The 13897-nt window shown below is 42.3% G+C and overlaps 1 protein-coding gene across 1 annotated transcript in view; it reads left to right on the top strand.

Moving 5' to 3' along the window:
• LOC128124027 (vomeronasal type-2 receptor 26-like) overlaps positions 1-13897 on the top strand; it is a 28681-nt gene that overhangs the window by 1293 nt on the left and 13491 nt on the right. Inside the window, exons 2-4 of the mRNA XM_052760262.1 lie at positions 2379-2670; positions 7831-8628; positions 10802-11011. Coding sequence (XP_052616222.1) covers positions 2379-2670; positions 7831-8628; positions 10802-11011 — 1300 coding nt within the window. The remainder of the gene's footprint in view (positions 1-2378; positions 2671-7830; positions 8629-10801; positions 11012-13897) is intronic.

Here is a 13897-nt window from a genome sequence, read left to right as displayed (position 1 = left end):
CCTAGAACTATCTTCTTTCCTCCACAAGCTGATTGCTGGAATCACAAATGTGTGCCACCATACCTGGATCTCATGTTGTTTTTTTAATAAAATGAGTAGTACTTGCATGCGTGTATTGGGTACAAAGATAGATCTTAATGAACATTTATAATATAGAATATTTCATTAACTCATCAACAAACCCAACACACTGCGTACTTATGTTTTCATGATGTGAACATTTAAAATCTAATGTGGGAATTGGAGACAGGAGAATCTGTAAGTGAAGGTCTTAGGGTCTGGGGAAATTCCTGTATTGGTGTCCTGTCCCTCTGTGCAAGCCTGAAGACCTGAGTTTGGATTCTCAGCACCCACGTGAAAGCCTAGCATGTTGAGCCTCTGTAACCCTGGTTAGGAACAGTGAGACAGGCAGAATTCAAAGGTCACTGGCTGGCCAGCCTCTCTGATTGGATGAGGTCCAGGCTCAGTGGTATAACCTGTCTCACAAAATAAGGTGAAGAGTGGCCCTTGAGATGCCTTATGGGGCAAAGTGCTTGGCATGCAAGCTTTATGGATGACCTGATCCCTCTCTGAAACCCACATAAAGGTGGAAGGAGAGAACTGACTCAAAAGTTATTTTCTGACCTCTATGTGTTATAGCATGTTTTGGTCTGCAGACACATCATATACACACATGCACACAGAATAATGTTTTTTAAAGGTGGAGAAGCAATTGTGAAAGATATCCTGACATCACATCGCCTTTACCCTCAACGAAGATACAACCATGAATACATATATTAACTTTGACACACACACACACACACACACACACACACACACACACACACACACACACCATGCTTGAAGAAATGCTAGAAGTCATCTTCTGTCTTATACATGCATGCACACACATATACAGATGATGACTGGTGTCATTTTTGGCTAAATAGTGAGTGCGAGTTCAGACTGGGTGGTGTGGGACTCTGCATCAAAACAAAAAAAATCTACTCTCAACGTTAACATTTAGAAAAAATACACCAACATCAGCTGGATGTGGTGGCATTTTCCTTTAATCCCAGCACTCAAGAGTCAGAGGCAGGTAGATCTCTGATTTCCAGGCCAGCCAGGGCTATGCAGAGTCTTTTTATGTGAACAGCCCCATATTTGTATATGCACATATGTAGCTCACTTTTCTCCTTTCAACACCTCCCATGTGCCTCTCCCGCTCTAATTCATGGTCTTTTATTCTTTACTTATTTTGGTGCATAAATATGCAAACAAATATATAAAGACATTAATGTGACCTGTTGAGTTCGTTTAGTGTTACTTGTATGTATATGTTTCAAAATTTTATTGCATTTTTCTTGGTTCCTTTGATATTTTTATAATGTGCATTTTGTTTAATTTCATCCCCAGCCTTTCTTACCTTCCTTTCACACCTGCCCTTCCTTCCTCCTCTATATAGGTCCCTTACCCACATTCATGGTTTTTTGTTTCATTAGCCATTGATTTTTTTCTTTTTTTTTTTGTTTTTTTTTCTAGACAAGATTTCTCTTTGTAGCCCTGGCTATTCAAGAACTCACTTTGTAGACCCGGCTGTCTTGAACCCACAAAGTTTCACCTGCCTCTTCCTTCCCAGTTCTGGGATTAAAGGCATGTGCCACAACCACTGGACTGTGACCCATTGATTTTAACCAGGGATATCTGTGTGGTTGCAGGTTTGGAATTGTCCTTGTAGTTTGTGGGTTCACCTATTGGGTACATGAATGAAGACTCTTCTCCCCCAAATACATTAGTTGACAATAGTTCAGCAGGGAAGAGTAGGGCCACACAAGGAATTTTCCAGTGTATGATTGGCTGCTGACAGGCTCACATTGTCTGCAAATGTCTGAGTCATGTTCTAAAGACAGCATTTCACATCTCTTCTCCCTGTCTTCTGGCTCTTGGGTTCAATACTTCTGAAATAGATGTTGGTTTCTTTTGATTGTAACCACCCATACAATGCAATAGATTTTTACTTTGTTTTCATGACACAGAGTTTCTGTATGTAGGTTTGGTGCCTAAGTCTGGCTATGTAATCCATGCTGGTCTCTAACTCAGGAAGATCCACCTGCCTCTGTCTCCTGAGTGCTGGGATTAAAAAAGTGTTCTACCACACCCAGCTTATTTAATACATCTTCACTTATCCCTCTTGTCTTCTGAAACTGTCCCCTCTGATTACTGTCTCCACATACCCTCTGGCTTCCCTTTATGTATTCTAAAGTGTGCTCCTCTGCACATCTGTGTGCAAGTATTTGTGGAGATGTAGATTTTACATGTATCCCTTGAGTCACTGTGTTTATTCTTGTTCCATTACCCCATCATGGATGATGAATGTGGGCTTCTCTTTCCCTCAGAGTTTCCAACTGGGACTACCGGGTGGCCCAGAGTTTCGTCTTTGCCATCGAGGAGATTAATAGGAGTGCTCACTTGTTGCCCAATGTGACCCTGGGCTTCTCTATTCGAAACTCTGGGGACACAGTGCATGGAGCCCTCCATGAGACAATGAGCTTTCTCACGAGGCAGCAGGAGCCCATCCCCAACTACACATGCCAGCATGGCTCTCCTCAGGCTGCCTTGGTTGGGGACACGCGGTCATCCCTGTCTGTCTCCATGGCCAGACTTCTGGGGTTGTACAAGTTTCCCCAGGTGAGTTGCTGAAAGTCTCCTTCCTTCCTGAATGTAGTGCAATCCCTTACTGATGATAGTGAAAACAGTGGTGATGGTCACAGTAGTGAGCAGCTCTACTGTGGTTCTCCTACATGTGTACATATGTTGGAGAGAATTATTGTCCCTCTCATTGATGAGGAAACTTAGACAATTTTTTTAGAAAATGTCTTTAAAGATTTACTTATTTTCTTTTATATGTATGTGTATTTGCCTTTATGTATGCATATGTATGACATGTGTGCCTGGTGCCCATAGAAATCAGAAGAGGGCATTGGATTTCCTAGAACTGGAGTGAGAGATGGTTTTTAGCTGCTGTGAGGATTCTCAGAATTGAACCTAGATCTTCTGAAAGAGTAGTACGTACTGTTAGCTGCTGTACCATCTCTACAGATTTTATCATTATCATCATTATTATTAATATTGTGTGTGTGTGTTTGTGTGTGTTTGTACCCAACACCAGTGTCATTGTGCTCATCTTTATGTCAAAGACAACTTTTGAGAGTCAGTTCCTTTCTTCTAGTATGTTGGTTCTGGGTATTAAACTCAGGTTTCCAGGCTTGGTGTCAAACACCTTTACCTGCACAGACATCTTCCCAGTCCACAGAGAAAACAAGCAAAGAAACAAACAAAACCAAAAGCACAATTTAAGAGTAAGCTCTCCTGGCTGTAGGTACTGGAGCTGGGATTTGAGTCTAGGCAATTGGGCTCATGCCACTTGCTCCCATCTACCCCCTGGATGTTCCCGGTAACCCAGCCATCAGTGTCATTCCCACAAGGTTGGCCATACATGACAATCATCTCTTCAGTTCATAGGTTTAAGAGGTGACTTGAGGATAATTTCTCCATTTAAGTTGAACAATTCAATGACTTTTATCTTAGTGTGATTATTACAATTGATTTAAGAATGTTTTCATCTTCCTGCAAAGAGCTACCCCCTTCAAGCCAATTAGTACCACATCCCATCATTCCTATCCAGACACAACCTCTTCTCCTTTCTGTCTCTGTGGATTTGACCTTTTCGGTCTTTTCACATGACTGAATCACACTCTCCACAGCTATCTGGCCTGGCCTTTTTCACTGAGCATGTCTTCAAGGTTCATCCATGTCATAGCTTTACAGCGGGGCATGTGAAATTATATTACTATTATAATAATTATATTAATTTGTATTAATAATTATAATAATTTGTATGCAAAGACCATGTTTTGCTTATCCATTTATCAGTTCATATACCTTTGATTATGAAATACGCTCATGTGTTTGAAGACTTAACCCTCAGCCCCAGCTGTGGGCCTGTATTAGAAGGTTATGCAACCTTGAGGAGCATGGCCAGTGTAGATGGATGGGCCCTAGGGTTTAATACTATGGTCCCACTTCCTGTATGTTCTTTGCTTCCTGTTCCATGAAGAATGATGATTCCCAGGTCCATATCTACCTCCATGGCACTCTCTGCTGCCGTGTATACACCGCCACATGGATTGTACTTTTTTTTTTTTTTTAGAAATGTCACAATTAATTGATTGTACTTTTTCAAACCATGAACCTAAAACTACCCTTCCTCATTAAAATTGCTTCTTGTCAGATATTTCTCTCACACCAATGAGCAATCATTACTAGAGCTGGTTCCTCTTTGGGGCCCTCATGCATGTTGTTTCTATGAATATTTCAGTATAGGGTTTTTTCTGTCCATATCATTTTGGTTATCATAGGAATGTAGATAAAATTGCTGGGTCAAATGGCAATTCTGTTGAACTATTTAATCAATCACTAAACTGTTAATTAGCTTTTCCTTGCTGTGACAGACATACCTGAGAGAAACAGCTTAAGAGAGGAAAGATTTATTCTGACTTAGTTTCTGAAGCTTCACACTTTTGTGATCTGATACCATTGTTTCTGGGCCTGTGGTAATCCAGAGCTTCATGGCAGAAGTGTGCAGTGGGACAGTCAACCCCAGTGGTCAGGAAGCAGAGAGACATAGGGTGTGGGAGACACACTACATCCACCAGGACACAGCTCCAGAGATCTGGTTCCTCCCACCTACTTTCCATGGGGTCTATAAAATGCCACCACTATGACTCCATTAAAGGACTAACCATTGATCAGGACAGAGCCCTGAGGATCCAGTCACTTCCTAGAAGCTCATCTACAGGAAACCAAGTCCCCACATGTGAATCTTCTGGTAACATCTCAGATTCAAACCATAATAGTCACTTCAAGAACTGGGATGTGGCTCTGTTGCTAGAGCACTTGCCTAGCACACACAGGGCCCTGGTTCTAAACTCTAGTGTTCTTATAATATAGCAGTTGGAAGGTGGAAACAGGAGGATCCAGTGTGCCTTGTTATCCTTCACTATATAGTGAGATTGAGGCTAGCCTTGGCTGGTTGAGACCCCTTCTCAATGCATATATATGTATACACACATATATGTATATATACAAATGTGTATATATATATATATATATATATATATTCATGCTTCACATTAACATAAGCATTGTGTGAAGATTCTGATTTAAATTATTTGCTTTTCAATATGAAGTCTCTAAATTTGAATAAATTCCAGTCTCTTTGAATGTCTCACATTTGTTAATTTTTTTTTTTTTGAGATGGGCTTTCTCCTGTCCCTTGAAGCTGAATGGTGTAATCCACAGAACTGTATCCAAGGACTTACCTATCACCACTTTTGGGCGATTCTCACTAAAGTGCTTCTGAACTTGAGATTTCTGTAAAGTTTGTAATTTTGTTTCTTGAGACACAAGAGTCTTACCCTGAAGACCTAGGTGGCTTAGAACTCACTATGTAGAACAGGCTGGCCTTGAAATTGCAGATACATTCTCATGCCTCAGCCTCCCAAATGTTACATTACAGGTGTGTTTCACCATGCCCCGCTGTAAGGCAGGATTATTTTTTTGAAATTATGGCATAATCCATGTATGTTTATGTTTCCATGAGTGTATGCTTCTCTCTCTCTCTCTCTCTCTCTCTCTCTCTCTCTCTCTCTCTCTCTGATTGTGTGTGTGTGTGTAAGTGTATGAAGCTCGGCATAGGTGTGGAGGCCATTAGAGGCCCTCTGGTGGCCTACTTCATCACTCTCCACCTATGACTTTGAGGCAGAATCTCTCCCTTAACCTAGGGCCATGTTTCCTCAGCTTGGCTGGAAGCAAGTAAGTTTCATCTAGCCTCCTATGTGCATCCTTCTTGGAGCTGAGGTTACAGCCATGAAAGGGACACCAAACTTCTTATGTGGGTACTGGGATCTGAGCTCCTATCCTTATGATTTTTGAAAAACAGTGCTTTTAACCACTGAGGCAACTTTCCATCCCATCTCATTTAGGGATATTTTAATGATTAGAAACTTCATTTCTTACTCTGGATATGATCACATATACAGCAGAATGCTTCATTTATGTTATTCGTGGTGGTGGTGGTGGTGGTGGTGGTGGTGGTGGTGGTGGTGGTGGTTGTGGGTGTATGTGTGTGTTGAGACAGCAACTCTCCATGTAACTCAGGCTGCTCTGGAGCTCTCATTCCTTTTTTCTCTGATTCCTAAGTGCTGTGCACTATCATGACTAGAACAGAAACTTGTTATGTTGAACTTACCTTAAGACATCTAGTTTTTGAACTTGTTGAGCTGCCTGATAAGATTTAGTTTAATTTGAATATCAGGAACTGGAGAGATGGTTCAGAGGTTAAGAGTTGTCACTGGATGCTCTTCTAGTGGATCCAAATTCAATTCCCAGCACCCACATGGGGACTCACAGTCATCTGTAGCTCCATTTCCAGCAATGGGGCTCCTTCTGTCCTCCAAGGGCACCAGACACTTATGTGGTGCACAATCATACATACAATCAAAACATTCATGCATGGAAAAGAGTAAATATTTGAATATCAAGGAAACAATGAATTATTTATAATCAAACTTTATCCCAGGATTTCCACTAAATTATAATTTGTCATTAGTTATTAATGTGTGTGTAATTGGATAAGCTTATAAAAATGATCATTGTCTGTAATCAAACTGAACTGGATATCTTCTATTTTATTGGAGAGCCTGGCAGGACCACCTGCATGAGATTGAGTCAGCCTTATCCCTCCATATGAACCAACAAAATACTAGGGCTTCTGTGTTAAGACAATAAAACTTTTATAGATCTTGTAGTGGCAGGAGAAGAGTTTGCACTCATACTCTGAGGCTGAGAGCCACATTCTGTGCCCCTCAGAACAAACACAGACACAGATTCCCCACTTGTCACATCTCCAAGAACTCTCTCTTTTGAGAACATGGTACCATCTCTTCCTCGACAACGTGTCAAAGCAGACTCCTATTTGTCTGAAAACCGGAAAATCTCACGATGGTGGTGAGATACGAGCCGATTGTTATTCTTGCAGGTTGGTTCCTACCAGGAACTGACTGTTTCATACCAGGGAGAGTGAGATGGCTGATGGGGTAAAGCTGCAAGTCAGGCCAGGTGACTTGAGATTCGGCCTCTATGACCCACGTGATAGAAGTAGAGAACCAGTTCCCACAATTTGTGTTCGGACCTCTACACATGTATTATCCCACCCCCTAACCCCCCAAGAAATATCAAAAGAAGAACATAACAGCTGTGTGCAAAGCAGAGAGTCAGACCAATCCAAGCTGAGGTGTAAGAATGAAATATTAGGGGCAGGTGAAGGACAGATGCTGAGAGCAGAGGAGGTAAAGCTATGATTCTGGGCTTCATTGTTGAAGCCACAGGGCAGTGTCAGGGATGATCAGCCAGTGAGGGGCACACAGCTGCCTATAGAACCAGCACAATTCTCAAATCAGGACTCTCAAGTCCTTCTATGAAAATTATTTATGTTTTAAAAGTTAATACACTCTTATGTGTGTGGATATGTCTGTGTGAGTCTATGCTACAGATGCAGGAGGAAGCCAGAAGAGGGTATCAGATTTCCTGAAGCTGGAGTTATGGGCAGATGTGAGCAACCTGAGGTGTGTGTTGGGAATTGAACATGGGTCCTCTGCAAGAACAACAAGGGCTCTTAACTACTGAGTCATGTCTCCCTTCCCTTCTATCCCACATTTAAACCATATCATCAGCCCACGCCTTAGTTCAGATATCATCTACTCTTCTATCCTGGCTCTTCCTTGACAGGTCAGTTATTCATCCTCACTACCCATCCTCAGTGACAAGATCCAGTTCCCATCTTTCATGCGGACACTGACTAGTGACCTCATATCCTCCCTCGCAGTGACCCTGCTGATAATTCACTTTCAGTGGTCCTGGGTGATCATTCTGGCCCATGATGATGACTTTGGGCAGCAGGCCAGCTCTCTGGCCACTCAGAAGCTGAGCACAGCTGGTGTGTGCATTGAGTACACCCTCCATGTTCCTTCCCATGAGTCCCTGGGGAAGATTGAAGAGATTGTCCAGACTATGGAAAAATCCACAGCCAGGGTTGTTCTGGTTTTCCTAAGCAGTTCTAATTTCCAGCTCATCCTTTATGGCTTACTGGATGTCCCTGTCTCAGGCCAGGTCTGGGTCAGCAAGGGCGCTCTGCACATGGCGCTGGCACTAAATATTCCACGAGTATCTCAGGTATTGCACAGCACATTTGGCCTCCTGTATCACAGCAGCAGGGCAATTGGGTTCCCTGAGTTCCTTGCTAATCTGCGGCCCAGCCAGACTCCAGAAGATATGTTTATAAAGAAGTTCTGGGAGTTCTCCTTTGGTTGTACATGGCCCCACCAGAGCAGAACAATGACAGACGGTATCCATTTGTGCTCAGGGAATGAGAGTCTGAAAAACAAGCAGTACCCTTTTGCAGAAGTGAGTAAAATTGATGCTGCTTACACAGCTGTCTACAGCATTGCTCATGCCCTGCAAGACATGATAACCCATGGGCACCAGCTTGGGAAAGTTACAGACTCTCAGGACTTGCAGCCCTGGCAGGTGAGAGAGGCATGTGTGGAGTGGGTGATTCAGGGATGGTTCAGGAAAAGGATATTGGTTCCAACTAGGCTATAGATGTGAAGCTGACTGCATGCTTCAGCAAGGATGCCTCATACTTTTAGCTGAGACACATCTTAGAAGGAACAGTGGACAAGGATTCCATGCTATGTGTGTGATCTCACATGAGTCCTGTCCATGTAGCTGGTATAACTTAGCAAATACAGGATGCCTAGTAAAATTAATATTTCACATAACAGTGAATAGATTGTTTAGTGTCACAAATTTAAGCTTTGATAAACAGTGGATGACTTTTAGCATAGGCATGCTTCAAAATCAGAATTTCAAATAGATATCAAATGCCACTTATTTATTTTTCACTTTTTGGTATATGGTACAGGTATGTGGGCACATGTGTGTGGGCATGGAGACACCTGTTGTGCGGAGCACACTCATGTGGGAAGGTCTGAGCATGATGAGGAATCACCTTTCAATCCTCTTCTAGCTTACTTTGTGTTGAGGTCTTTCACTCAATCCCAGAACTTGTTGATGTGGCTAGTCTTGCTAGCCATCTTGGTCTGGGCATCTCCAGTCTTCACCTTCTGAGGATGTAAGTGGAGATTGTCTTCCACATCCACCTGACATTTATGTGGGTTCAGATTTGAAGTCTGATCCTTAGGTGTTTATGACCAGTGATTTAATCATAGAGCCATCTCCTATACCCTTAGTTGTTTTTGTATTTTAGAAATATTGATAATTTCATACATTTATCTATCTATTTTGGTCATTTTGTCCTGAGTCTTTATTTGTCTGTCTGTCTGATGTTTGTCTGTCTATACATCCATCATCCATCCTTCTTTTCTTCCATCCATCCATCCTTCTATCTATCTATCTTTCCATCCATCCATCTATCTACTTTCTCCTCCTAGCCACTCAGGGTAGCCAAGGTCCCAATTGGTAAGAGGACCCCTGGGAGACAAGTTGCTCACTGATGAGGTAAACAGTGAGAATCATAGACAAGGAGGGGGTATGTTTTCATTATGGAAACTCAGATGACCTGAGTTTCTACTATGTGCCAGGTGAAGATACATATGGTTGTAAACCAGAAGGAGAGTGATAATTGTTGGCATTTTGGCTGTGGGTGACAGGTTAAAATTTACAGGAGGCCCAGCTTGGAGGCCCATGACAGGCATGGACTTCCAACCCTGGCCTCCTAGCACACAGGATATTGAGGCCAAAATGGACTACAAAACAAGATCCTGCCACAAAATTAAAATGTGTGTTTTGAAATGTCCGTGTGTACTCTATGATGAAGATATAAAGTAAGTTGAGTGAGGAGCAGATGAAGGGAAGTGAAAGACTGGAAAAGTTGTCTTTGTATGGAAATAGATCTGAGTTCCAGACAAGAGGGTGAGAAGTCTCACCATGGGTAGAAGTGATTGCATTGCAGATGGCAGGGTCAGCATGTGTCAAGACCCTAGAATGGAGCAAATAGAAGAGCATCATGGGCGGGCCTGATGAATAATGGGAGACTGGTTGAAGTGAATGGGTGGTCTAGGTGGGCTGGGGAAGTCTGTGGAAGTCCTGCTAGGATTTGGAGTCTACTGAGTGTGATGGGAAGCCTGAGGACAGTAGTGCACAGCCAAATGAGACCCTGGAGCAGGAACCACATTGTCAGGTTTTTGGGTTTAATTTTAAGGTTGTTGAGGTGGATCAGTGGGTAGTGGCACTATCCCCAAGCATAAGTTGGATTCCTGAGTCCCACATGACAGCAGGAGAGAACATTCCTGAGAGTTGTTCTCTGGATTACTCAATATGAGTGAGCTGTATGTACGTGTGTGTGTGTGTGTGTGTGTGTGTGTGTGTGTGTGTGTCTTTGTGTGTGTGTGCGTGCGCTCTCACACACAGACACACACAGACACACAGACATACACACAGACGCATACTGTACTAGGTTTAAAAATTATCTGGATTAAGTATTATTACTTCATTAAAGCTAAAACATATTTGTCAGTCCCTGAAAATAGCAAATATCCTTGATCTTCCTCATGCACAATGGGACCAGACAGTGGTTGAAGTGACTCTGTATTATTGCAGAGGTAAATGGTATGTGCTATTTTGGAGAAGACTCCAGACCTGCCTTGGTTGGTGCACAATGTATCCCTTCTGTTTTCAGCTGCTTCAAGCCCTCAGGAAGGTGCACTTCAAGACTCCTGATGGAAGTGAAATTATATTTGATGCTAATGGAGATTTGGTGACAAAATTTGACATTCTCCAAGGACAGAAGACCCCTGAGGGTGTATTTCACTTGGTCCATGTAGGCATGATAGACCCTCAAGTCTCTTCGGGGAGCAAAATGAAGTTCCATTTGATGGAGGATCTTCATGTGAGTTGCCTGAATGCAGAGATGACTCTTGTCTGAGTGTGTTAAAATCAGAGGGAAAATCCAAGTCCAGGACTTCTCATCTCCATTTGTGCATGAAGTAGATGTAGCCCTAGATTGGGCCAGTCAGGTATAGCTGGCTATGCTGTTTACCTCCTAAGAGATCTTTCTCTGGATGGACTTGATTCACAATCAAAAATGAAAATACAAACCTGGAATCGGGAGATGGCTCAGTGGTTAAAGTATTTTGTATGCAAGTACAAGAACCAGACGTTGGATGTCCAGAACACTTGTACACGATGAGTGGGCAGTGTGGCCCACCTGTAATTTCAGTCTTGGAAAGTGGAGACAAGGAGATGCACAAAGCAAACTGGCTAGTAAGACTAGTCATATCAGTGTAGTCTGGGTTTTACTTTGAGCCTCTGCCTTAATGAACATAGTGGAAAAGCAGTTGAGGATGATTCCCAACTTTAACCTTGGGCCTCCACATGTACTTGTCCATACATGAACATGATCCCACATAGATGTACAATTGCATTAAGCATTTTTACACCAAATACACATGAAAATAGGGCTGGGGAGAACATATAAGACCTACAAAATAGAATGAGATCTGCAGCTGATGCTCCCTTAGAAGTATTTTTAGTATTTGTGTTCAGGACCTGCTCTGAGAAGAGGATGATAGTGACTTACTTTCCCATGGTCTATCTGGGACATAGACTCAACAGACACTCAGTGTACTTGTTGTGTTAGGTGTTTTAGCCACTATGAGAAATACCTGAGAAATAGTTTGAAGTGAGGAAAAGTTCTAATTCTCTCCTGGTTTGAGATATCCAAGTTCAGATGTATCCATTTCTTTGTGTGTATGTGTGCTTGAGGCAGTATGTCATGCATGGCAGCAGGCATGTGTGGTGGAAGAGGTTGCTCCTTTCATGGGGCACAGGTAGGGAAGGTCGGGAGCCAGATAGATTAGATAGGTAAACAAGTTACATCTTACCAGTGTATAGCCCCAGTGTCCCACTAATCCTAACTAGGTCCCATGTTCTATTTCCAATATGTACACTAATTAGTCAAATTATAAATCCACAGAGGACCTATTCCATTGATTATGTCAGAGGCATTGTCTTACTTAGGGTTTCTATTGCTGTGAGGAGACATCATGACCACAGTATCTCTTATAAAATAAAAGCATTTAATGAGGTGGCTTATATTTTCCCAGGTTTATTTGATCCGTTATCATCCTTATGGGATGTGGTGGCATGCAGACGAATTGGTGCTCGAGAAGGAGCCGAGATTCCTGCATCTTGACCTGTAGGCAACAGGAAGTGGACTGGGTCACTGGGTGAGGCTTGAGCATAGATGAGATGTGCCCATCTCCATAGTGACACACTTCCTCCAACAAGGCCACAGAAACTCCAACAAAGGCTCATCTTCTAATAGTGCCACTCCCTATGAGTTTATGGAGGCCTGTTATATTCAAACCACCAAATTTCTCTCTCTGCCCCTCAATGCTTGTAAAATTATTATAATGCAAGTATATTTAGTCCATTTTCCAAAGTTCTCACTATCATAGTTGAAACAATGTTTAAATGTCCAAAGTTCAAAGTCTCTTCTGAGATTCATGCAGTTTCTTAACTGTAATCCTCTATAAAATCAAAGTAAAAAAACCAGATCACATTCTTCCAACATATAATGGCACAGGATGTACTTTATTGCTCCAAAATGTGTAAAAGGGAGCATAGTGAGGAAATAGTGGACCAAAGCAGGACAGATGACCAGGTGGGAAAACTCTAAACTGCATATTTATGTCAGTTGTTAATATGTTCCTCAAACGCCAACTCCTTTCATCTATGTTAACTGCTTCACACTTCTCATTCTTTCGCTGGTTCCAATCCCTGTTAGTAGCTCTCCCCAGCATGTGTTCCACGACTCTAGCATTTCTAACATCTTGGGGTCTTCAAGGCAATTCAGGCCTTATGTTCAAAGCTTCATGCAATGGCCTCTCTAGGCCTCCATTTAGGGACTCCCTGGACACATGCCTTGCCCCAGCAGCTTTCCATAGTCTCAGAGGCAATTTCCATAACACTTTTCTTCTAGCCTAAGAGCCCGAACCATGTAGCCAGACTGCCAAGTTTTGTTGCTTTTCGGGCTGAACATGGCCCTCTCATTCAATTACATCTTTATCAGCTTTTTGTTTTTTATGGTTTCCTTCACTGCCTAACCTAGGCTGCCCTGAAACTGGATCTGTAGACTAGGCTGGCCTCAAAGTTGGAGATCCACCTGCATCTGCCTTCTGAGCTCTGGGACTAAAGGTATGCACCACCATACCTGACTTTAAGCTTCTCTCTAATGCCTTTTCACAAGCTGGAAATTTAGCTGAGAGGGATCTTGCCCTGTGGTCACCAATCCCTTTATTCCATTTCTTAATCTGTTTATCACCTTGAACACAGGACTTAGCTATATTCCAGGTCCTGGTGTTCCTTTTCTCCTCAAACTATACATTTCATATTTTTCATTGCTCAGCTTGTTCCTTTTCATTATAAATCTTTCTTAGAGTTAAAACTAACAACCACACAACAGAGTCTATATTAGGCTATTTTGAAATTTCTTCTGCCAATGGACTTAATCCAAAACTCATTACTTTAGCCTCAGGCAGACTCTTTGGACAAGAGCAAAAAGCAACCACATTCTTCACCTAAATATCACAAGAACAGTCTCTAGGTCACACATTAGTATTCTTCTCTTCTGAAACTTTTTGAGCCAGGCCCACATTTCATCTAAATACACTCAGCACCTCAGTCTTCTATGCTCCTACGAGATGGCCCACTAAGCAGCACTTAAATCTTTCTACTGCTTTTCTAATCCATTTTTCCATGGTCCATATTTATT

Source organism: Peromyscus californicus, unplaced genomic scaffold, assembly GCF_007827085.1.
Source record: "Peromyscus californicus insignis strain IS unplaced genomic scaffold, ASM782708v3 Scaffold_4__1_contigs__length_199733344, whole genome shotgun sequence".
Taxonomy (NCBI): domain Eukaryota; kingdom Metazoa; phylum Chordata; class Mammalia; order Rodentia; family Cricetidae; genus Peromyscus; species Peromyscus californicus.
This window is presented reverse-complemented; position numbering and strand designations above follow the sequence as displayed.